The sequence below is a fragment of the Sminthopsis crassicaudata genome, chromosome 6 (genome assembly GCF_048593235.1).
Source record: "Sminthopsis crassicaudata isolate SCR6 chromosome 6, ASM4859323v1, whole genome shotgun sequence".
Lineage (NCBI taxonomy): Eukaryota > Metazoa > Chordata > Mammalia > Dasyuromorphia > Dasyuridae > Sminthopsis > Sminthopsis crassicaudata.
This window is the reverse complement of record NC_133622.1, coordinates 122416248-122440686: the sequence shown is the minus strand read 5'-3', so window position 1 is coordinate 122440686 and position 24439 is coordinate 122416248. Positions and strand designations below refer to the sequence as shown.

Here is a 24439-nt window from a genome sequence, read left to right as displayed (position 1 = left end):
ACTAATAGAGCAGTGATTATACCTATCTCCAAATCATATTACCTTGGAAACACTAAAAACTTCCAAACCCTCAGAACTAGCAGAACCTGAAGTGCCTCTTCCCTACAGAGACCAAGAACAGAGCTCAACTTTAACATAAAGTACAAAATAAAAAATAGGGTGAGAAAAAGAGCAAACAACAACAAAAAGAATTTCTGACTAGAAAAAAGCCATGATTGTAGGGAAGATCAAGACACAAACTCTGAAGAAGACAATAAAGTCAAAACCATCCAAGCAAAGCCTCAAAGAAAACTATGGACAAGCCCAATAAGAATTCATAAAAGGGTTTAAAATTTTAATAAGAGTGATAGAGGAAAAAATAGGCAAAGAAATGAGAATGATGGAAGAAAATTATGAGGAAACAATTACTTAGTAAAACAATCATAAAGATTCTTTTTTTTCTTTCTTTCTTTTTATTTATTTATTTATTTTAAATAGTTTTTATTTACCAGATATATGCATGGGTAATTTTACAGCATTGACAATTGTCAAACCTTTTGTTCTAATTTTTCCCCTCCTTCTCCTCTCCCCCACCCCCCACCATGGCAGGTTGACCAATACATATTAAATATGTTAAAGTATAAATTAAATATAATATATGTATATATGTCCAAATAGTTGCTGTACAAAAATAATCGGACTTTGAAATAGTGTTCAATTAGCCTGTGAAGGAAATCCAAAATGCAGGCAGACAAAAATAAAGGAATAGGGAATTCTATGTAGTGGTAGTGGTTCATTGTCATCTCCCAGTGTTCTTTCTCTGGGTGTAGCTGGTTCAGTTCATTACTGCTCTATTGGAATTGATTTGGTTCATCTCATTGTTGAAGATGGCCACATCCATTAGAATTGATCATCATATAGTATTGTTGTTGTAATGATCTCTTGGTCCTGCTCATTTCACTCAGCATTAGTTCATGTAAGTCTCTCCAGGCCTTTCTGAAATCATACTGTTGGTTGTTTCTTACAGAACAATAATATTCCATAATATTCATATACCACAATTTATTCAGCAATTCTCCAATTGATGGGCATCCATTTAGTTTCCAGTTTTTGGCCACTACAAAGAGGGCTGCCATAAACATTTTGGTACATACAGATCCCTTTGCCTTCTTTAAGATCTCTTTGGGATATAAGCCCAGTAGTAACACGGCTGGGTCAAAGGGTATTCACAGTTTGATAACTTTTTGAGCATAGTTCCAAATTGCTCTCCAGAATGGCTAGATGTATTCACAATTCCACCAACAATCATAAAAAGATTCTAAAGAAAATAACTCCTTAAAAAGCAGAATTGGCCAAAAAGAGAGATATAAAAACTCACTGAAGAAAAGTAAATCATTAAAAGTTAGAGTTGGTCAAATAGATAAACTGATAACTACAGGAAACATCAAAAAACAATAAAACAAAGGTCAAAAGAATTATCAAAAAAAAAAAAACACAAAAGAAAATGTGAAATATCTCATTGGACAACCAATAACCTGGAAAATAAGATCAAGGAGAGGTAATTTAAGAATTATTATACTACCTGAAAACCATGATCAAAAGAAAAGTTCCAGATGTCATATTTCAAGAAATTATCGAGTAAAACTACCCTGATATCCTAGAAGCAGAGAGTAAAATAGAAATTAAAAGGATCTACTGAGGAGGGCAGAGCCAAGATGGCAGAGAGGACACACAGGTCTTCCTAAGCTCTCTTTCACCCTCAATTTTAACTAAAATCAAGCTCTGAATTGGTGCTTGACTGTCAGAATCCACAAATTTTAGGAGTACACACATTACCAACCAAAGATAATCCTGAAAATCACCAGAAAAGGTCTGGTTTTGCTTGTAGTTGGGGAAGGTTAGGCCAGGCGCAGTGTCAAGAAAATTGGCAGTGAGAGCACAGAAAGCAGCTCATGCTGAGCAGACCCGAGGGAGGCGGGGGGTATGGTCTCTAATGGTGGAAAATCTGCAGGGAGAACTTTACCACAGGATGAGCTACTCTGCCCTGGCAGCAAGCCAGTAGATCAGTAGAGAAGCTATAAATACGGGTAAAGATTATAACCCCAAAATGCTACAGTCTCTCAGGGTCTGGCCACACCCACTCAACACCTGGAGTGACTCAGCAATCCAAATGCAGCTGCAGTCAGTCCCTGGTCCCAGCCCAGCTGCAGTTGCTGTTCCCAACCCAACCACGGTTGCTGTTCACAGTGCAGATACTACCTCTCCACTGCCACTGATTTAAGTACAACTGCTAATCCCAATGCAGCTAGTGGGTGCTGTCCCACTTCCCTTTCACTGCCACCTCCTTTTGTCTGTAGAGGCAGCTTGAAAATGCCTCACTGTCCCCCATAAGCAGACCACAGCTTTTTTTTTCTTAAAATGAGCAAAAAGGCTCATCATAACTATTTATAGCTTCTAAACTGAAAGAGAGCAGACTTCAAACTCTGAGGAGACTATAAACAGTTTGTCTTTAGATACAAAGGTGGGTATGATTTGGTTCCCACCACATAAGGCTCTCATAGGAGAAATTAAAAAGGATCTTAAAAGAGAGCTAGAAGAAAAATGGGGAAAGCTGTGCAAGATGGTCAGGATAACACATGTAACTCATGAAAAGATGAGTGGAAAAAGAAATTAACTCCCTTAAAAACAGAATTAGTGAATTAGAAAATTAGTGAATTAGTAAACAATTCCAAGGAAAACAGAATTTGTGAATTGGAAAAAGAAAATAATTCTTTAAAAAAATTAAATTTGGAGAAATGGAAAAAAATTCCATAAAATAAAACAACTCATTTAAAAACTCAATTGGACATATACAAAAGAAATTTTTAAAAGTAAATGAAGAAAATCATTCATTAAAAATCAGACTTGAACAAATGGAAATAAATGACTTGAGGAGACACCAAGAATCAATCAAGCAAAACCAAAAAAATGAAAAAAAAATAGAAAAAAATGTTAAATACCTACTTGGGAAAACAACAGACCTGGGAAATGGATCTAGGAGAGATAATCTAAGGATTATTGGCCTCCCTAAAAATCATGATGAAAAAAAGAGCCTAAACACTATTTTTCAGGAAATCATCAAAGAGAACTGCCCAGATATTATGGAAACAGAAGGTAAAATAGACATTAAAAGAATCCATCGATCACCTACTGAAAGAGATCCCAAAATCAAAACTCCAAAAAATATTTTGGCTAAATTCCATAATTATCAGACCAAAGAAAAAATATTACAAGCAGCAAGAAAAAAAAAATAATTCAAATACCAAGGAGCCACGATAAGGATCACTCAGGTTCTAGCAGCATCCACATTAAAAGATCGAAGGGCCTGGAATCTGATATCCCGAAAGACTAAGGAACTTGGTTTGCAGCCAAGAATAACATACCCAGCCAAAATGAACATTTTTTTTCCCAGAGAAGAAGATGGACATTCAATGAAAGAGGTGAATTCCATTTATTTCTGACAAAAAACTGTAACTAAACAAAAAGTTTAACCTCCAAATATAGGACTCAAGAGAAACATAAAAAGGTAAAAAGAAATCTTGTAAACTATATTTCTGTTATGAGTATATATTTTAAAAACCATGTATAATTTGGTTTTACTGTTATAATATAAAAAAGATCTAGAGGTGGAAAGGAAATTGTACCAGAAAAAGGGAAAAGTGGAAGTACTACATCTCATGAAGAGGCAAAGGAAACCTATTATATCTGAGGGAAGGTAGGGAGGGCGATGAACATAGTATGAATCTTACTCATCAGAATTGACTTAAAGAGAAAATCTTAGACATCTGGTTTACATAAAAACTTATCCCATGGCATTGAAAAGTGGGAGGGGGGAAGTGAAAAAAAGGAATGGGGTAGGATAAATAGAAGGGATAACAGAAATTGAAAGGGAGAGGTTTAAGAAAAGAAGAGGGACTCTAAGGGGGAGGAAGGGATCCTAAAGAGGGAGTGCTGAGTGAGGCAAGTGGTGCTCATAAGTCTAATACTGGGGAGGGAGGTAAAGGGGAAAGGAAAGAGAAAAGCATAATTTAGGGATAATAAGATGGTAGGAAATAATTAGTAGTTTCAACCATAAATGTGAATGAGGTAAACTCCCCCATAAAGGTGGATAGCAGACTGGATTAAAAGCCAGAATCCTACAATATGTTGTGTACAGGAAACATACTTGAAGCAGGACTATACATACAGAATAAAGTTAAAGGCTGGAGCAGAATCTACTATGCTTCAAGTAAAGTCAAAAAAGCAGGGGTAGCCATCCTGATCTCAGATCAAGCAAAAGCAAAAATTGATTTAATTAAAAGGGTAGCATAGATCATGAAGCAATAGCAATACTAAACATATATGCTCCAAGTGGTATAGCATCTAAGTTCCTAAAGGAGAAGTTAAGATTGCTGCAAGAAGAAATAGACAGCAAAACTATAATAGTGGGAGATCTCAACTTTGCACTCTCAGAACTGGATAAATTAAACCACACAATAAATAAGAAGGAAGTTAAAGAGGTAAATAGAACACTAGAAAAGTTAGGTGTGATAGATCTTAGGAGAAAACTGAATGGAGACAGAAAGGAGTACACTTTCTTTTAAGCAGTTCATGGAAGCAATACAAAAATTGATCATGTATTAGGACATAAAGACCTCAAATTCAAATACAGAAAGGCAGAAATGGTAAATGTATAAATAGTAAATGTATCCTTTTCACATCATGATGCAATAAAAATTACATTCAATAAAAACCGAGGGAAAATAGACCAAAAAGTAATAGGAAACTATATAATCTCATCCTAAATAATGATTGGGTGAAACAAGAAATCATAGACACAATAATTTAACCCAAGAGAATGACAGTAATGCGATGTCATACCAAAATGTGTAGCCAAGACGGTAATAAAGGGAAATTTTTTTTTCTCTCTAGAGGCCTACTTGCATAAAATAGAGAAAGAGAAAATCAATGAATTAGGCTTGCAACTAAAAAAGCTAGAAAAAGAGCAAATTAAAATCCCCCAATCAAACAATGAACTTGAAATTCTAAAAATAAAAGAAGAGAGCAATAAAATTGATAGTTAAAAAAAAAAAGAAAACTATTGAATTAATAAATAAAACTAAGAATTTGTTCTTTAAAAGGCAACAAAATAGATAAATCCTTGGTAAATTTGATAGAGGAAAATCAAATTTTAGTCTTAAAAATGAAAAGGCAGAACTTGCCACTAATGAAGAGGAAATTAGAGCAATAATTAGGAGTTACTTTGCCCAACTTTATGCCAATAAATTTGATAATTTAATTGAAATGGATGAATACCTTCAAAAATATAGCTTGCCCAGATTAACAGAGAAAGAGGTAAATTGGTTAAACAGTCCCATGTTAGAAAAAAAAAATAGAATAAGTTATCAATCAACTCCCTAAGAAAAAAATCCCCAGGACCAGATGGATTTACATGTGAATTGTAACAAACATTTAAAGAACAATTAACTCCAATGCTATATAAACTATTTGAAAAAATAGTGAATGAAGGACTCCTACCAAATTCCTTTTATGACAGACATGGTACTGATACCTAAACCAGGTAGGACAAAAACATTGATGTTCAATGTAAAAATCTTAAATAAAATATTAATAAAAATCATCTCCAGGATAATACATCATGACCAAGTAGAATTTATACCAGGAATTCAAGGCTGGCTCAATATTAGGAAAACTATCAGCATTATTGACTATATCAATAACCAAATTAGCAAAAACCATATGATCATCTCAATAGACGTAGCAAAAGCATTTGATAAAATCTAACACTAATTCCTATAAAACACAAGAGAATATGAATAAATGGACTTTTTCTTAAAATAGCATCTATTTAAAACTGTCAATAAGAATCAGATATAATGGTGATAAACTGGAACCATTCCCAATAAAATTTGGAGTGAAACAAGGTTGCCCACTATCACCGTTATTATTCAATATTGTATTAGAAATGCTAGCTTCGGCAGTAAGAGATGAAAAAGAAATTAAAGGAATTAGACTGAGTAATGAGGAAACCAAGTTATCACTCTTTGCAGATGATGTTATACAAGATGTTATACAAGACCCCTGCTTTTGGGATAAGAATTCACTATTTGGCAAAAGCTGCTGGAAAAATTGGAAATTAGTATGGCAGAAACTAGGCATTGATCCATACTTAAAACCATACACCAAGATCATAATGGGTTCATGATCTAGGCATAAAGACTGAGTTTATAAGTAAATTAGAAGAACATAGGACAGTCTACTCATGCCTGTGGAGGAGGAAGGAATTTGTGACCAAAATAAAACTAGGGACCATTATTGATCACAAAATAGAAAATTTTCAATATATTAAGTTAAAAAGCTTTTGTACAAATAAAAGTAATGTGGACATGATTAGAAGGGAAGCAATAAACTGGGAAAACATCTTTACAGATAAAGGTTCTGATAAAGGCTTCATCTCCAAAATATATAGAGAATTGATTCTAATTTGTAGGAAATCACGCCATTCTCCAATCCAATTGATAAATAGTCAAATATTATGAACAGACAGTTTTCAGATGAAGAAATTGAAACTCTTTCTAGTCATGTGTAAACATCTTGCAAATCATTATTGATCAGAGAATTGCAAATTAAGACAACTCTGAGATACCACTACACACCTGTCAGATTGGCTAAGATGACAGGAAAAGATAATGGTGAATGTTGAAGGTGATGTGGGAAAATTGAGACACAGATGCATTTTTGGTGGAGTTGTGAATGGAGCCAACCATTTTGGAGAGCAATTTAGAACTATACTCAAAAAGTTATCAAACTGTGCCTATCCTTTGAGCCAGCAGTTTTACTACTGGGCTTATATCCCAAAGACATATTAAAGAAGGGAAAGGGACCTGTATGTGTAAAAATGTTTGTGGCAGTCCTTTTTATAGTGGCTAGGAACTGGAAATTAAATGGATGCCAATCAATTGGAAAATGGCTGGGTAAATTGTGGTATATGAATGTTATGGAATATTATTGTTCTATAAGAAATGACCAGCATCAACTTGCCATGGGGGGGGGGGGGTGAGGAGGAGGGGAAAAACTGGAACAAAAGGTTTAGCAATTATCAATGTTGTAAAATTGCCCGTGCATATATCTTGTAAATAAAAAGCTATGATAATAATAATAAAAAAAAAAAAACTGCCTTAAAAAGAAAGAAAGAAATGACCAGCAGGATGAATACAGAGAGGCTTGGAGAGACTTACATGAACTGATGCTAAGTGAAATGAGAAGAACTAAGAGATTATTTTACACTTCAACAACAATACTATATGAGGATCAATTATGTTGGACGCTGCTCTCTTCAACAATGAGAGGATCCACATCAGTTCTAATTAATCTGTAAGGAACAGAACCAGTTATACTCAGAAAAAGATCACTGGGAAATGAGTAGGAACCACAACATAACATTTCTACTCTTTCTGTTATTGTTTGCTTGCATTTTTCTTTTTTCCTCTAAGGTTATTTTTACCTTCTTTCTAAATCTGATCTTCCTTGTGCAGCAGGATAACTGTATAAGTAGGTATACATATTTTGTATTTAACATGTATGGGACTACCTGCCATCTAGGGGAAAGGGTGAGGGGAAGGAGGGCAAAAGTCAAAACAGAAGTTTTTGCAAGGGTCAGTGTTGAAAAATTACCCATGCATATGTTTTGTATCTAAAAAGCTATAATGAATTCGGAAAAAACTGTTGGGAAAACTGGAAATTAGTATGGCAGAAATTAGATATGGATCCACACTTAACACCATATACCAAGATAAGATCAAAATGGATCCATGATTTAGGCATAAAGAGGGAGATAATAAATAGATTAGAGGAACAGAGGATAATCTACCTCTCAGACTTGTGGAGGAGGAAGGAATTTATGACCAGAGGAGAACTAGAGATCATTATTGATCACAAAATAGAAGATTTTGATTACATCAAACTAAAAAGTTTCTGTACAAATAATACTAATGCAAACAAGATTAGAAGGGAAGTAACAAATTGGGAAAATATTTTTAAAAACAAAGGTTCTGACAAAGGTCTCATTTCCAAAATATATAGAGAACTGACCATAATTTATAAGAAACCGAACCATTCTCCAATTGATAAATGGTCAAAAGATATGAACAGACAATTCTCAGAGGAAGAAATTGAAACTATATCCACTCACATGAAAGAGTGTTCCAAATCACTACTGATCAGAGAAATGCAAATTAAGACCACTCTGAGATACCACTACACACCTGTCAGATTGGCTAAGATGACAGGAACAAATAATGATAAATGTTGGAGGGGATGTGGGGAAATTGGGACACTAATACATTGTTGGTGGAGTTGCGAAAGAATCCAGCCATTCTGGAGAGCAATCTGGAATTATGCCCAAAAAGTTATCAAACTGTGCATACCCTTTGACCCAGCAGCGCTACTACTGGGATTATATCCCAAAGAAATACTAAAGAGCGGAAAGAGTCATATATGTGCCAAAATGTTTATGGCAGCTCTTTTTGTTGTAGCTAGAAACTGGAAGATGAATGGATGTCCATCAGTTGGAGAATGGTTGGGTAAATTGTGGTATATGAAGGTTATGGAATATTATTGCTCTGTAAGAAATGACCAGCAGGAGGAATACAGAGAGGCCTGGAGAGACTTAAATCAACTGATGCTGAGTGAAATGAGCAGAACCAGAAGATCACTATACACTTCAACAACAATACTGTATGAGGATGTATTCTGATGGAAGTGGAAATCTTCAACATAAAGAAGATCCAACTCACTTCCAGTTGATCAGTGATGGACAGAGGTAGCTACACCCAGAGAAGAAACACTGGGAAGTGAATGTAAATTGTTAGCACTAATATCTGTCTGCCCAGGTTGCATGTACCTTCGGATTCTAATGTTTATTGTGCAACAAGAAAATGATATTCACACACATGTATTGTACCTAGACTATATTGTAACACATGTAAAATGTATGGGATTGCCTGTCATCGGGGGGAGGGAATAGAGGGAGGGGGGGTAATTTGGAAAAATGAATACAAGGGATAATATTATAAAAAAAAATATATATATATATAATAAAAAAAATTTTTTTAAAAAAAAGGCTATAATGAAAATAAATAAATAAATAGAGGATAGTTTTGTTGTTATTGTTTTTGGGGGGAGAAGTATCCAATAATCACATTTTGAAAGAGATCCAAAAATGAAAACTCCCAGGAACCCAGATACCAGAGCTGTTAGGTCAAAGTGAAAATGATTCAAGAAGCCAGAAAGAAACTTGATCACATAGCTACTACATTAAAGGAGGAATTTTTTCCTGATAAAAACTTGATTTCTCAAATAGCTAGAGAACTGACTCAATTTGTAAAACTATGAATCTGAATTCCTCAGTTGATAAATTGTTTAAAGTGAATGCTAGTAAAACTAGCAATTTAGTGAAATGGATATATATATATATATATATATATATATGTTACCCAGATAAATAGAAAAAGAAATAGAATACTTAAATAATGTTAGAAAAAGACATTGAATGTCATCAGTGAACTTCCTTAAAAAAAAAAAAAAATGACCAGATAGATTTAGTTTTAATTCTACTAAACTTTAAAGGAAAAATTAATCCCATTGTTTCAAAAATTATTTGAAAGGCAAAGATGGAGTCCTACTAAATTCCTTAAATGATATAAATATGATTTTGATACCTAAACCAGGGGGAGTCAAAACTGAGAAAGAATAGATCAGCTAATAGAATATTGATGTAAAAATTTTAAATAAAATACTAGCAAGAAAATTACAGCAATATATCACAAAGATCATGTACCTATAACCAGGTGGGATTTAGATAAATAATGAAGGGCTCTTTCAATAATGGGAAAATTGCAAACATAATTGACTGCATCAGTAACAAATCATCTGATTATATCACATGCAGAAAAAGATCTTTTAACAATATACAATATCCATTCCTATTAAAAACATTAGAAAGCTTAAAATAATGAATAGTATGTAAACCAAGAACAAATATTATCTAAAAAAGGAAAAAAAAGAATTCTTCCCAATTAAGATCAGCAGTGAAACAAGAATGCCCATTATTATCAGTATTAGTCTGTGTTATAGCTATAATAATAAGAACTTGAAGCAATAGGAATAGGAAATTGAAGGAATAAAAAAAGACATCAAGGAAACAAAACTGCCACTCTTTGCAGATGATATGATTACATACTTGGAGAACCCTAGAGAATCAACTAAAAATAGTTGAAACAATTAGTAACTTATGGAGAATTGCAGGATATGCAATAAGTGTGCATAAATTATCATCACTTCTATATACTACCAATACAACCTAGTAGGAAGAGATAGGGAAATTCCATTTAAAATAACTGGACAGCAAAAAGTCCATAAAATTCCACCTACCAAGACAAATCTAGAGACTATATGCACACAATTATAAAATATTTTTTACACAAAGACATCTAAAAATGGAGAAATATTAATTATTCATGGATTGGCCAATATGATAAAAATGACCATTTTAAGTTTGTTTATTCATTGTCACAAACTACCAAAAATTTTATAGTTAGAAAAAAGAATAGCAGAAGTCATCTGGAGAAACAAAAGGTTAAGAATAAGGATATCAAGAGAATCAATGAGGAAAAAAAAAATGAAGGAAGGTAGCTTGGCAGTGCCAAATTCTTTTTCTTTTTCTTTTTTTTTTTTTTTTTTCTTCCTGAGGCAACTAAGGTTAAGTGACTTGCTTAGGGTGACACATCTAGAAAGTGTTCAGTGTCTGAGGCCAAATTGAACTCAGGTCCTCCTGATTTCAGGGCTGGTGCCCTATCCACTGTGCCACCTAGCTGTTCCTGGCAGCACCAAATTTCAAACTGTATTACAAAGTGATAATGATGAAAACAGTCTGATACTGGCTAAGAAATAGAATGGTGGATTAGTGAAATAGATTAGGTACACAATATACAATAATATATAACCATAGTAATTTATAGTGTTTGATAAACCCAATGATCTAAATTTTTGTAGTAGCTAATCTGACAGGTGTGTAGTGATATCTCAGAGTTGTCTTAATTTGCATTTCTCTGATCAATAGTGATTTGGAACACTCTTTCATATGAGTGGAAATAGTTTTAATTTCATTATCTGAAAATTGTCTGTTCATATCCTTTGACCATTTATCAATTGGAGAATGGTACACACTTCTTTAGGAAGGTGTCACCAAGCATCCCACATGTGTTCTTACTGATCTATTTCTATAGATCTCAAGAAAGGTTAATTTTATAAGTAAATTTACTTGTAGCTTAAAGTTCTTTTCAATGTTTAGTTTCTAAGGAGTCATTTATGCCATTATGAAAATTGGCCCATTACCTTCCTCCATATGACGATAACTCCACATTTATTTATGTAACTATTGGTTAAATTACTTTTGCCATAGCTTTTTTTCCAAATCTGAAATTTCAATTCTTAAAACTTTTATCATCATAGATTATCATTTTCAGAATGTCCTCACTTAAATTTCTTACTCTCTTAATTTGTATTATCTTCAGCTTCTTAAGGTCATCTTAAAATATAGACCTTAGCACTGATTTTGCTATAGGGCCCTTGGACTGGTTCATGTCTGTTAAACCTTTTTAAATGTATCTGAATTTGTAATGATCATACTATGTTACTTCAAAAAAGTTTGAATTGAAGTTCTTTTTGGTAATTCTTGAGGATAGTAATTATATTTTGGCCATATAGTATTTTTTAAAACTATGATAAAGAGAAGTAGTTCCTAAATAGTTATTTAGAAATTTAACAAATTTTCTTAAAAAGGGGGTTAATGTTGGAAATGTTGAATTACTGTATACTCCATTACCTCTGGGATTTACCTTGTCAAGATACTATGGTTTGCCAAGGACTATGGTTCTCTAACATTTTAAAAAAAAATGTGTAAAGGCCCTTGAAACTTTGGCAAACTCTTCTTTGTAATATTTTGAGAAAGTTGGATGAAGAAGACAAATAAACTTTTATCTTGGGCCAGACAAATATTAAACTTCCTCAAAGATTTTTAGAGGTTTACCTATAACAGAATTTAAAATGAGAATGCCCCTCCCCCTTTCATAAATCCCAACTTATTTTAATTTATATTAAAAATGACTGCTTCTACTAGCATCATTATCCCAGATCTACATTGGAGGCTATTGTTTTATATATTAGTGATGAATGGACAAGAGCATTAGTTACTGTACTAGTATTGGTCTATTTTTGCAGTTTATAGCAATTAATCAGTAATCAACATTCATTTATTAGGTAATTATTATGTGCCACACATTAGGTGACTAAGTGGATAAAGTGCCGATCTGGAATCAGGAAGATGATTTCAAATCTAGCCTCAGATATTTACTATCTGTATGAGATTGGACAAAACACTTAACCTCTGTGTACCTCAGTTTATTCATCTATAAAATTGAAATAATAATAGCACTTTCCTTCTAGGGTTATTTTGAGGATCAAAAGAAAAAATAATCGTAAAACATTTAGCTTAGTGCATGACATATAGTAAGCACTGTATAAATGTGAGCTATTATTGCTATTATTATTAATCCTCTCCCAAGATTATTATGACAGTCAGAAGAGATCATATTTGTAAAGCATTTAGCACAGTGACAGGCATATTGGAGGTGCTTGTTTCCTTTCTAATCTATTGGGAAACAAAGACTACTTGTTGGAAGAAAAATATTCTATAGTATGTAATATATTTGTTTATAAAAGAAAATATAGGTTAATTTGAGGATGAGGCACATGTGGAGCTCAGGAGAGATCTTATGTAGAAAGTGTCATGTCAGAGTTACATTTAGAAGGAAATTAGAGATTCTTAGAAGCTAAGGAGAGGAGGGATTCCCTTCCAGCCCAGGAGACAGCCTGTACAAAGACATAGAAATGTTTTACGAACGGAATATCCTTTGTGAAGAATTGCACAAAGTCTTGTTTGACTGGAATAATAGAGTATCTTTGAGGGGTCTAATTGTAGAAAGATTGATTTAAGCTTGACTGTGAAATGACTGGTTTTGTTTGTTATCAAAAGACTCTGTGGAATTTAGCAGAATATGGAAATAAACCCAAATGCCCACTCCTTCCCCCTTTGCAAGCTAGTCCAGGATTAGTGTTACAATCAGGCTCTTTCAGAGTGAAAGAATCTTTTATTTGATTTTCAGAAAACTGGGTTTCCTCCCAAGAAGGACACACTGAATGCAGACAGGCTTTATACTGCTAGTTCAGTTTCTTACAAGATTGGTCAGATTTAGATAGATAGTTACAATTGCTTGAATTTTATCCAAATTACAGTTAGGTCAGATTTATAATCAGAATTATAGTTGGTTGATTTATAATTCTCATTATTCACCCATATGGATGTAAAAATACTGGTGTCCTGTCATTGACTCTACCCAGTTTGGACTGATTTAAGCCTGGCCTTCTTTATCCCAAACTTTGCTTGACTCACAAGGGGATTGGTTGGAGATAGCTTAACAAGATACTTCATCCCTCCCTTCATTCTGTTTGGTATCTGTGGAAACCTAACTTCACATACTCCACAGTTTCAAGCAATCAAGTTTGTATTGTGTCTTACAGGTAATAGGATGCTTCTTGATCAGGATAGTGACCTGAGCAGACCTGTGATTTAGAAATATTGATTTATCAGCCATGTCAAGTGTGAAGAGGAGAAAAGAGAAATTTGAGGCAAGAAAACCAATTAAGAGGCTATTAGAATAGCCAAGGAGTAATAAAGGCTTGAACTAGTAATTTTATCTGTGTATTATTATTTACTTAATTCTTTCTTCACATTATGAACTGGGCAATCTCTTTTGTCAGAATGAGCCACACCATTTCTGATTTCTGATGTTCATGATTTTTAAAAAGTATTTATTTATCATGTTATTTTCCCCCAATTATGTGTTAAAAAACTTTAAACATTTTTTTAAAATTTTGAGTTCCAAATTCTCTTTCCCTCATTGAAAAGGCAATGTATTTACTATAGGTTATACATGTGTAGTCATTCAAAGCATATTTCCATATTAATCTTGTAGTGAAAGAAAATATAGACCCTTCCCCCCCCACAAAAAAAAACCACCAAGAAAAATTAAAAGCAACAAATGCAATCTGTGTTCAGACTCCCATCATAAGTCCTTCAGAGTTGTTTGAATCATTGTATTGCTGAGAATAGCCAAGTCATTCACAGTTGATCATTATACAATATTGTTTTTTCTATGTATCATAGTCTACTGATTCCATATCAGTTCATATAAGTATTTCTAGGTTTTTCTGAAAGCATCTTGCTCATAATTTTTAATAGAACAAAGGAATTTTATAGAACACAATTTATTCAGCTTTTTCTCAGTTGATAGACTTTCCTTTTTCTCACCCTTTAATTTTATTTTATTTTTTAGAAATCATCCCATCATATTCAGTTCACACCAATATCCTCAGTCTATGTATACTCTTTATAACTGCTCTAATAATGGAAAAGATCTTAGGAGTTGTATCAACTTCCTATGTAGGAATGTAAATAGTTTAACTTTATTGATTCACTTATGATTTCCCTTTCCTGTTTACCTTTTTATGCTTCTCTTCAGTCTTGTATTTGGAAGTCAGATTTTCTATTTACCTCTTGTCTTTCATGATAAATTCTCGAAAGTTTTCTATTACATTGAATGTTCTTTTTTTTTCCCTGATAGATTTTGCTTAGTTTTCCTAGTAGGTAATTCTGATTGTAATCCTAATTCCTTGCTCTCTGTAATGTAATATTCAAACCCTTCTATCCTTTAATGTGGAAATTATTAAATCTTTTATTATCCTGAGTGTGGCTCCAAAATATTTGAATTAATTCCTTCTGGTTACTTGTACTGTGGCCCTTGACCTAGTATTTCTGAAATTTGGTTATAATATTCCTTGGAGTTTTCATTTTAGCATTTAAGAGATGATCACTAGATTTTTTTCAATTTTGTCTTCTGCTTCTAGAATATCAGAGCAGTTTTCCATGATAGTTTCTTGAAATCTGATATCTAGGCTCTTTTTTTTTAATCCTAACTTTCAGACGAACTGATCATTTTTAAATTCTCTTTTGCAGACAATTTCTCAGACGAAGAAATTGAAACTATTTCTAGCCATATGAAAAGATGCTCCAAGTCATTATTAATCAAAGAAATACAACTTAAGACAATTCTGAGATACCACTACACACCTGTCAGATTGGTTGGAGTGACAGGGAAAGATAATGCGTAATGTTGGAGGGGATGTGGGAAAACTGGGACACTTGATAAATTGTTGGTGGAATTGTGAATACATCCAGCCATGCTGGAGAGCAATTTGGAACTATGCTCAAAAAGTTATCAAACTGTGCATACCCTTTGATATTTTAAAGAAGGCAAAGGGATCTGTATGTACCAAAATGTTTATGGCAGCCCTCTTTGTAGTGGCCAAAAACTGGAAACTAAGTAGATGCCCATCAATTGGAGAATGGCTGAATAAATTGTGGTATATGAATGTTATGGAATATTATTGTTTTATAAAAAATGACCAGCAGGATGATTTCAGAAAGGCCTGGAGAAACTTACAAGAACTGATGCTGAGTGAAATGAGCAGGACCAGGCGATCATTCAACAACACTATATGATGATCAATTCTGATGGACATGGCCCTCTTCAACAATAAGATGAACCAAATCAGTTCCAATAGAGCAGTAATGAACTGAACCAGCTACACCCAGTGAAAGAACTCTGGGAGATAACTATGAACATAGAATTCTCAATCCCTCTATTTTTGTCCACCTGCATTTTGGATTTCCTTCACAGGCTAATTGTACACTATTTCAAAGTCCTATTATTTTTGTACAACAAAACAACTGTTTGGACATGTATACATATATTGTATTTAACTTATATACTTTAACATATTTAACATGTGTTGATCAATCTGCCATCTGGGGGAAAGGGTGAGGGAAAGGAGGGGGAAAGTTGGAACAAAATGTTTTGCAATTGTCAATGCTAAAAAATTACCCATGCATATATCTTGTAAATAAAAAGCTATAATAAAAAAAAAAATTATCTTTGCTAGATCTGTTTTCCAGGTCAGTTATTTTTCCACTGAGATAGCTCACATTTTCTTCTTCTTTTTTTACATTCTTGATTTTTGTTTTATTGTCACTCTTTTTCTCAAAGTCATTAGTTTCTACTTTATTGATTGTAATTTTTAAGGAATTATTTTTGAACAGATCTACTTTTTAAGGAATTCCTTTCTTCAATTATTTTTGTACCCCTTTTTAAATTTTCCAGTTCTGCTTTTTAAGGAATTCTTCTCATTAGATTTTTGTACCTCTTTTATCATTTGGCCTTTCCTGCTTTTTAACATGCTCTTTTCTTTAATATATTTTTGTGCCTCCATTACCAAGCTGTTGACTCTTTTTTCATGATTTTCTTGCATCACTCTCATTTCTCTTCCTAATTTTTACTTTACTTCTTACTAAGTTTTCAAAATCCTTTAAAAAAAAAAACACCTTTTTATTTTCAAAACATATGCATAGTTTTCAAAATTCACCCTTGTAAAATTTTGTGTTCCAAATTTTTTCTCCCTTCCATCTCCTAGATGGCAATATATAATATATTACTAATATATATAATATATTATAATTATAATATATAAATACAATTCTTCTATATATACATTTACATAATTATTATGCTGCACAAGAAAAATCAGATCAAAAAGGGAAAAAAAAAGAAAGAAAACAAAAAAGCAAGTAAATAACCACCAAAAAAGTGAAAACACTGTGTTGTGATCCATACACAGTTCCCACAGTACTCTCTCTGGATGCTGATGGCTCTCTCCATCACAAGACTATTGAAAATGGCCTGAATCATCTTGCTGCTAAAAAAAAGCCATGTCTATCAGAACTGATTATCACATAATCTTCTTGTTGCTGTGTACAATGTTCCCTTGGCTCTACTGACTTCACTTCACAGCAGTTCATGTAAGTCTCTCCAGGCCTTTCTGAAATCATCCTGCTGATCATTTCTTATTCAACAATATTCCATTATATTCATATACCATAACTTTTCAGCCATTCCCCAACTGATGGACATCCCCTCAGTTTCCAGTTCCTTGCCACTACAAAAAGAGCTGCTACAAACATTTTTCTACATGTGGATCCTTTTCCCTCCTTTATGATCTCTTTGGGATCACAAAGCAAAGACACTTCTAGGTCAAAGTTTAATATCACAGCTTGATAGCCCTTTGGGCATAGTTCCAAATTGTTCTCCAAAATGGTTGGATCAGTTCACAAATTCACTAACAATGTATTAGTGTCCCAGTTTTCCCACATCTCCTCCAATATTCATCATCTCAAAATCCTTTTTGAGCTCTTCCACCATTTGAGACTAAGTCATATTTTTCTTTTCTTTTTCTTTTTTCCCCCCGAGGCAATTGGGGTTAAGTGACTTGCCTAGGGTCACACAGCTAGGAAGTATTAAGTGTCTGAGGTCAGATGTGAACTCAGGTCCTCCTGACTTTAGGGCTGGTGCTCTATCCACTGTGCCACCTAGTTGCTCCTAAGTGTCTTAAAGAAAAATTTCTTATTAGATATGGATCCACACTTAACACCATATACCAAGATAAGATCAAAATGGGTCCATGATTTAGGCATAAAGAATGAGATCATAAATAGATTAGAGGAACAGAGGATAGTCTACCTCTCAGACCTATGGAGGAGGAAGGAATTTATGACCAGAGGAGAACTAGAGATCATTATTGATCACAAAATAGAAGATTTTGATTACATCAAACTAAAAAGTTTCTGTACAAACAATACTAATGCAAACAAGATTAGAAGGGAAGTAACAAATTGGGAAAATATTTTTATAGTTAAAGGTTCTGATAAAGGTCTCATTTCCAAAATATATAGAGAACTGACCCTAATTTATAAGAAATCAAACCGTTCTCCAATTGATAAATGGTCAAAGGATATGAATAGACAATTCTCAGATGCTGAAATTAAAACTATATCCACTCACATGAAAGAGTGTTCCAAATCACTATTGATCAGAGAAATGCAAAGTAAGACAACTCTGAGATACCACTACACACCTGTCAGATTGGCTAAGATGACAGGAACAAATAATGATGAATGTTGGAGAGGATGTGGGAAAACTGGGACACTAATACATTGTTGGTGGAGTTGTGAAAGAATCCAGCCATTCTGGAGAGCAATTTGGAACTATGCCCAAAACGTTATCAAACTGTGCATACCCTTTGATCCACCCTTGCTGGTATTGGGCTTATATCCCAAAGAAATACCAAAGAGGGGAAAGGGACCAGTATGTGCCAAAATGTTTGTGGCAGCTCTTTTCGTAGTGGCTAAAAACTGGAAGAGGAATGGATGTCCATCAGTTGGAAAATGGTTGGTAAATTGTGGTATATGAATGTTATGGAATGTTATTGTTCTGTAAGAAATGACCAACAGGAGGAATACAGAGAGGCTTGGAGAGACTTACATCAACTGATGCTGAGTGAAATGAGCAGAACCAGAAGATCGCTGTACACTTCAGCAACAATACTGTATGAAGATATATTCTGATGGAAGTGGATATCTTCAACATAAAGAAGATCCAACTCACTTTCAGCTGATCAGTGATGGACAGAAACAACTACACCCAGAGAAGGAACACTGGGAAGTGAATGTAAACTGTTAGCACTACTGTCTATCTACCCAGGTTACTTATACCTTCGGAATCCAATAATTAACGTGCAACAAGAAAATTGGATTTACACACATATATTGTATCTAGGTTATACTGTAACACATGTAAAATATATGGGATTGCCTGTCATCTAGGGGAAGGAGGAGAAAATTTGGAAAAATGAATACAAGGGATAATGTTAAAAAAAATTACTCATGCATATATACTGTAAAAAAATTTTATAATTATAAAATTAATTAAAAAAAAAAAAGAAAAATTTCTTTAAGGCATTGGTTGTAAGAGTTTTGACTTTGTTGTCCTCTTTAGAGGGTGTGTTTTGATCTTCTTTGTCACCCCAGTAACTTTTCATAGTCAGAATCTTTTTTTCTGTAGTTTGCTCATTTTTTCAACCTATTTATTGATTTAATTCTTATGCAAAAATAGGTCATTGAAGGAGTTTTTAGAGATATTTCTGGGAATTTGTAAGTTTTCAATTCTTCTAAGATGGTACAACCTAAGCAAAGGTGTGTTTATTATTGGCTTGTGCTTTGGTCTGTGGCTAACTACAAGCACTCTTTTCAGGATCGATACCTTGATCTCAGAATGAGCAAAGCAACAGAGTTCCATCTTCCATGCCAGCAATAGGACTCTGCAATCCTTTTACCAGTTGTCTAACCCCTTACCATTTGTGGCCTGAGAATTCTAGAAGTAGCCATTGCCAATATTTACATACTAGCTTCCAAAGTCTGCTTCTGGTTTTTGGGAGGTGTAAACAAAGACTACTGGCTCAAATAAATCAAGGACATTTCTCAAGCCAGAAGCAGAAAGTAATTTTATTATGATCTTGCGAGAAACAATTCCCCGCCCCCCTCCCAATAAGCAGACAAGGAGAGGCAGGGTACAAAAAGCCCCCCAATAAGCAGACAAGAAGAAGTAGGGTAAAAAAAAGCAGACAAAGATTATATATGTCTTTAGTAACACTCCCCATAGCCTGGACCTCTGTCCTGATTAGTTAGGACAAATGACCTCACATTCTGAGAGGAAGAACTTCTAACCCAACCACATCTTTAGGATTACTAAGTTATCTTACATGGGAGTTTTAATGCCAAGGTGGCCATAATTTAGTCTCATAAAGAAAAGGGCTATATGATCCCATTTTTTTGTAAACCACTTGATTTCTGGAGAAAGAAACCTGGGCCTAGGGCAGAGCAGACTTTCACTCAATTTTTAGAGCACTGTCTCTGTGGTGAGATAGCTTTCACAATTGACTTTATTCAGGGGGATCAGTTTGCTCTGGCATCGTGTGCATTGAACTGTGTGCCTCTTTTACCTAGTTGTGACAGATCTATCCTTAAGATCTTGCAAGTTTTCTTGGGCTAGAAAATTGTTTGACTCTGTCCTTTTTTGGGTTATGCCAATCCAAAATTCATTTTAAGGATTTATTTAAAGTTATTTTTAGAGGAATTTGGGAAAGTTCTCAGATGAATTTCTGTCTTTTCTTCACTATCTTGGCTCCTCTCCCCTCTGATGGTCTTTGTAATGTTTCTCTTTCTGCTTTAGAACTTATTATATTAAATTGCATAATTTTCTCCTCAGCTTTTTCTTTCAGTCACAAGTTGAATTACTCCTCTTACATTGCAGATTTCTTCATATTTTGTTGTTCTTTTTGTTTTTACCCAGTGATGTTGAATTTCATGCTTTAGGCCAATGATTATGATTTTCTGCTCCTTTAGTATCGGTTTGTACTGGACTTGGATGACTCCTTAAATATGTAATTATTTTCTGGGTTCTAATGATTTGAGTGTGAGAGCAAGAAAAAAACGGGAAATAGTATTTTGCAATGTCACCTTAAAATCATTCTTGTAGAGCAACTAGAAACCACTTAGGCATAAATTCAGATTCATGTTTGCATGAACTTTTTTTATCCCCTAGGAATAAAGGTATTTTCAACTATGAAACAAGCTAGATAAAATATGAATATGATCAGACAGAAACCTACTATTAGACTGAATAGTGCTTCTCAGTTCAAGAAAACCTAGCTTTTATAGTTATACTTGGAAAAGAAAACTTTCTTTTAAAATAAGTATGTACAAATTGTTTTGATTTTATTATTGAAAATCCAATATTTTTATGTTCAATATGAGAAAATTTTTGGTAAATTGAACCTTTTCATCTGATCAAATTTCAGAAATTTCTGTTTGCTACAGTTGTTTTGTGCATTTTAGCATTCACCCTAATAATGTTAAAATAAAAGAATTTTTAAAAATCCATACAGGAAACTATAAGCACTTTGAAAAAAAGTTAATTTTTTTTTTTTTTTCCTTCTGAGGCAGTTGGGATTAAATGACTTGCCCAGGATCACAAAGCTAGGAAGTGTTAAGTGTTTGAGGGAAGATTTGAACTCAGATCCTCCTGAATTCAGGGTTGGTGCTCTTCCCCTGCATCACCTAGCTGTCCTGTTAATATTTTTATTAGTAAAGTATGCTCATGGTCTCTGTGTGGTTTATTTTGGCTAATTAGATGTTTTGTTAACCAAATGTAACATTGAATTTTGTTTTGCTTTAATCAGAGAGATTGGTGGTAGTAGCTGAGCACTGTGAAAGGAGCCTGGAAGAATTCCTACGAGAAAGGAAACCTGTGAGGTACTGTATAATATCTGGACAATTAGGGGAGGAAAAGGACAAAAATTAACAAAAACATTTTAGATGAAAATAGCAGAGTATTATGTTTTTTAATTGCTTAATTTCAAAATACAGGGTCATTTTTTTAATTTTAGGAAATTTAACCTACCTGCTCCAAAGATGTTCAGTACTAACATTGTCTTTAGGGCTCAGGAAATGGCACTAAAGTATGTTTAAACTGCTAAACAAATGAATTTTTAAATGTATATATTTGAAAATGTGAAATTTCTGTGGTCCTAGGAATTTTTTTTTTTTTTTTTTTTTTTTTTGAGGCTGGGGTTAAGTGACTTGCCCAGGGTCACACAGCTAGGAAGTGTTAAGTGTCTGAGACCAGATTGGGTCCTCCTGAATTCAAGGCTGGTGCTCCATCCACTGCGCCACCTAGCTGCCCCGGTCCTAGGAATTTTTTAACATTTGAGAGAGAAAATATTATAGTTTCCTTCTTGCTTATCATAGTTTATTTTATTTAGAATTATTTATGAACCAAGATGATTGTCTACTGTATCTAAACTAAAAAAGAATATTTCTTGTGGGGTGGAAGTTAACTTTTGCAAAATATTTTATATATATTAAAAAATTATATATTATCTCATTTGATTCTCAAAACATTCCTTTGTGGGATGAACTATCATCTCCATTTTATAGATGAAAAAACTGAGACTGAATGACATTAAGTGACTTATCCAGTTCTTGAAGCCACTAAGTGTCTGAGGCAAGATTTAAATTCAAGTTTTCCTTACAACAAATCAAGCATTCACTACTCCCCAGGAAATTATGTCTTTGTCCTCTAGGAATAATGTCAAGAGTGTCAATAATGTCAAGCCTTAGAGGCTAGAGGTAAAGAAAGTTAAGAAAAAAGAGTGCTTTTTTTAGTTTAGTTTTGTTTTTAGCTTAGGTGAAACATGATGATATTAGCAGATAACCAGAAGAAGGAAGAACAAACAACTTAACTTTTACTTTGCTTCTGTTTTCTCTGCCAAAAAAAAAAAAAAGACTTTTTGAACTAAGAGGGTACTGATAAGAAAGATAAACAAATGAGGTAGGTGAACATCTAGCTCTCTCAAATAATTAAAGGGTCCATGTTCTGGGAGCACAGCAGATATGATGACTAAGCCATTGCCTGAATTTTCTTTGATCATCGAAAGGGGATTTCAAAAGGGCAAGTACTCTCTTGATTTTTTTTTAAATGGAAAAGAATGGAATCTGTGTACCACAGGCCATTGAATTAGATTTCAATTCCTAGCAAAATTCTAGATAATATCATTAGAAGGTTGGTTTATAAAACATTTAGAAAGGGAAGAGATAATCACAGAAAGCCAGCATGACTTCAACAAAGAGCAAGTCAGAGCACAACAAACATCATTTCCTTTTTTTATTGCCACCTAGATTGGTAAATAAGGGGCATACAATACATATTGTTGACTTACATTTTAACGAAGGACTAGTTTATCAAGCTATTGAGATTCAGGCTACACCATAGTATAATTAAGTAGGTTTGAAATTATTAAAATGGTTAACTCAAAAAAGTAGACATTAATTATTTAGTGTCATTTTAAAAAGAGGTTACTAGTAGAATTCCCCAAGGAGCTTTATGTTTGGCCCTATGCTATATAACACTTTTATTAGTGAACTGAATAAAGGAAAGCTACATAGTAGTTTTTTTTTTTTTTATTTTTAACTATTATAGTTTATTAGTTTGTTTTTTTTGTTTTGTTTTGTTTTGTTTCTTTGTTTGTTTTACTATATATCCTGAGGTTGAGGGCACATTTCATGGAATGTTTTTGTTTGGTTGGGTTTTTTAAGTCCTTCATGTGAAATATTAGGGAGAGATATAGTATGGGTGTAAGTAAGTGATAGTTTATTACTGGTAATAAATCATACATTAAAAATGGTATTTACTCACTTAATGTGCCAAAATATGTATCACATTAAATTGTACATCACTGAAGTTGGGAATTCTAACAGGACAGTAAGACTACTTCTTCTTCCTTTGCCCAAGATTTCTGGATACATATCTTAGTATAATATACACATAATCAGTTAATGTGTATCATGGAATTTTGGAGCAGAGGAAAAGAAGGTAGTTTCATTGTCCTATTGGAATTCAAGTTAAGAAACTAGAGAAAGTGTAACCTCAATCAGTACGTACTAAAGGGAGTGTTAGCTCCAGGATCTCCAGTCACAAATCCCTCTATGCTTTACAGCTTTTGGAAATAGGTCAGAAGTCTGGAGTTTATCTGTCTAGTATATCAGGGATCATTTAGGCTGGGGAAAGATTATAGACTAGGCCTTTTAGTACTGTTCAGTGCACACACACACACACACACACACACACACACACACACACCCTTACACCCCTACTACTTTCCCTCTTTCCCCATCAACCTAAAAATGGACTTAATTTAATTTGTTAACTTTAGAAGCAACCTTTTAAATAGGTGTATCTTGTTTCCTCTCCATGCCCTGTAAGGGGGAAAAAAATTCCCCACCTTTTTGCCCAGTCTGAAATTATTTTAACAAGGAATTAAACCAAACATTTCATTCTACATTAAAAATAAAAGCTATGAAAGGCATATGCCTCACTGAGGCAGTGTTTGTAGAGAAACTGACTATAAGCCTAAGTTGGAGGGAGCTTATGCAAATACACAAGAATAAGACCCACTTCCCAACAGACAAAGGGTAAGAATATGTAAAGAAATAGTTCTCAAAAGAAAAATGGAAAACTATTAGCAAACATATGAAAGAATGTGCCACGTCTTTAATAAGAAAAAAGAAATCCTAAGATTTCACTTTATATCTTTATATATATTTATAATGGGCAGAGATGGAAAAATGGTCACAGTTAATGTTAGAAAGCCCATAGAGAGATAGGCACACTGATGCATTGTTGGAGTAACTGTGAATTAATCCCATCATTCTGAAAAGCCGATTTGAATTATGTTGAAATACAGACCAAAGTATCTTTTCTTTTTGAGCTTGAGATCTGGTTACTAGGTATATATA

At 33.7% G+C, this 24439-nt stretch overlaps 1 protein-coding gene across 6 annotated transcripts in view; it reads left to right on the top strand.

Annotated features, from left to right (window-relative positions):
• TBCK (TBC1 domain containing kinase) overlaps positions 1–24439 on the top strand; it is a 312198-nt gene that overhangs the window by 13590 nt on the left and 274169 nt on the right. For 5 of the 6 annotated variants that reach the window (XM_074272835.1, XM_074272833.1, XM_074272837.1 and 2 more), the window contains one exon: positions 21325–21397. In XM_074272835.1, the coding sequence (XP_074128936.1) occupies positions 21325–21397 (73 nt within the window). Of the gene's footprint in view, positions 1–21324; positions 21398–24439 lie in introns of those variants that run through there. The other variant, XM_074272838.1, reaches the window with a different exon arrangement.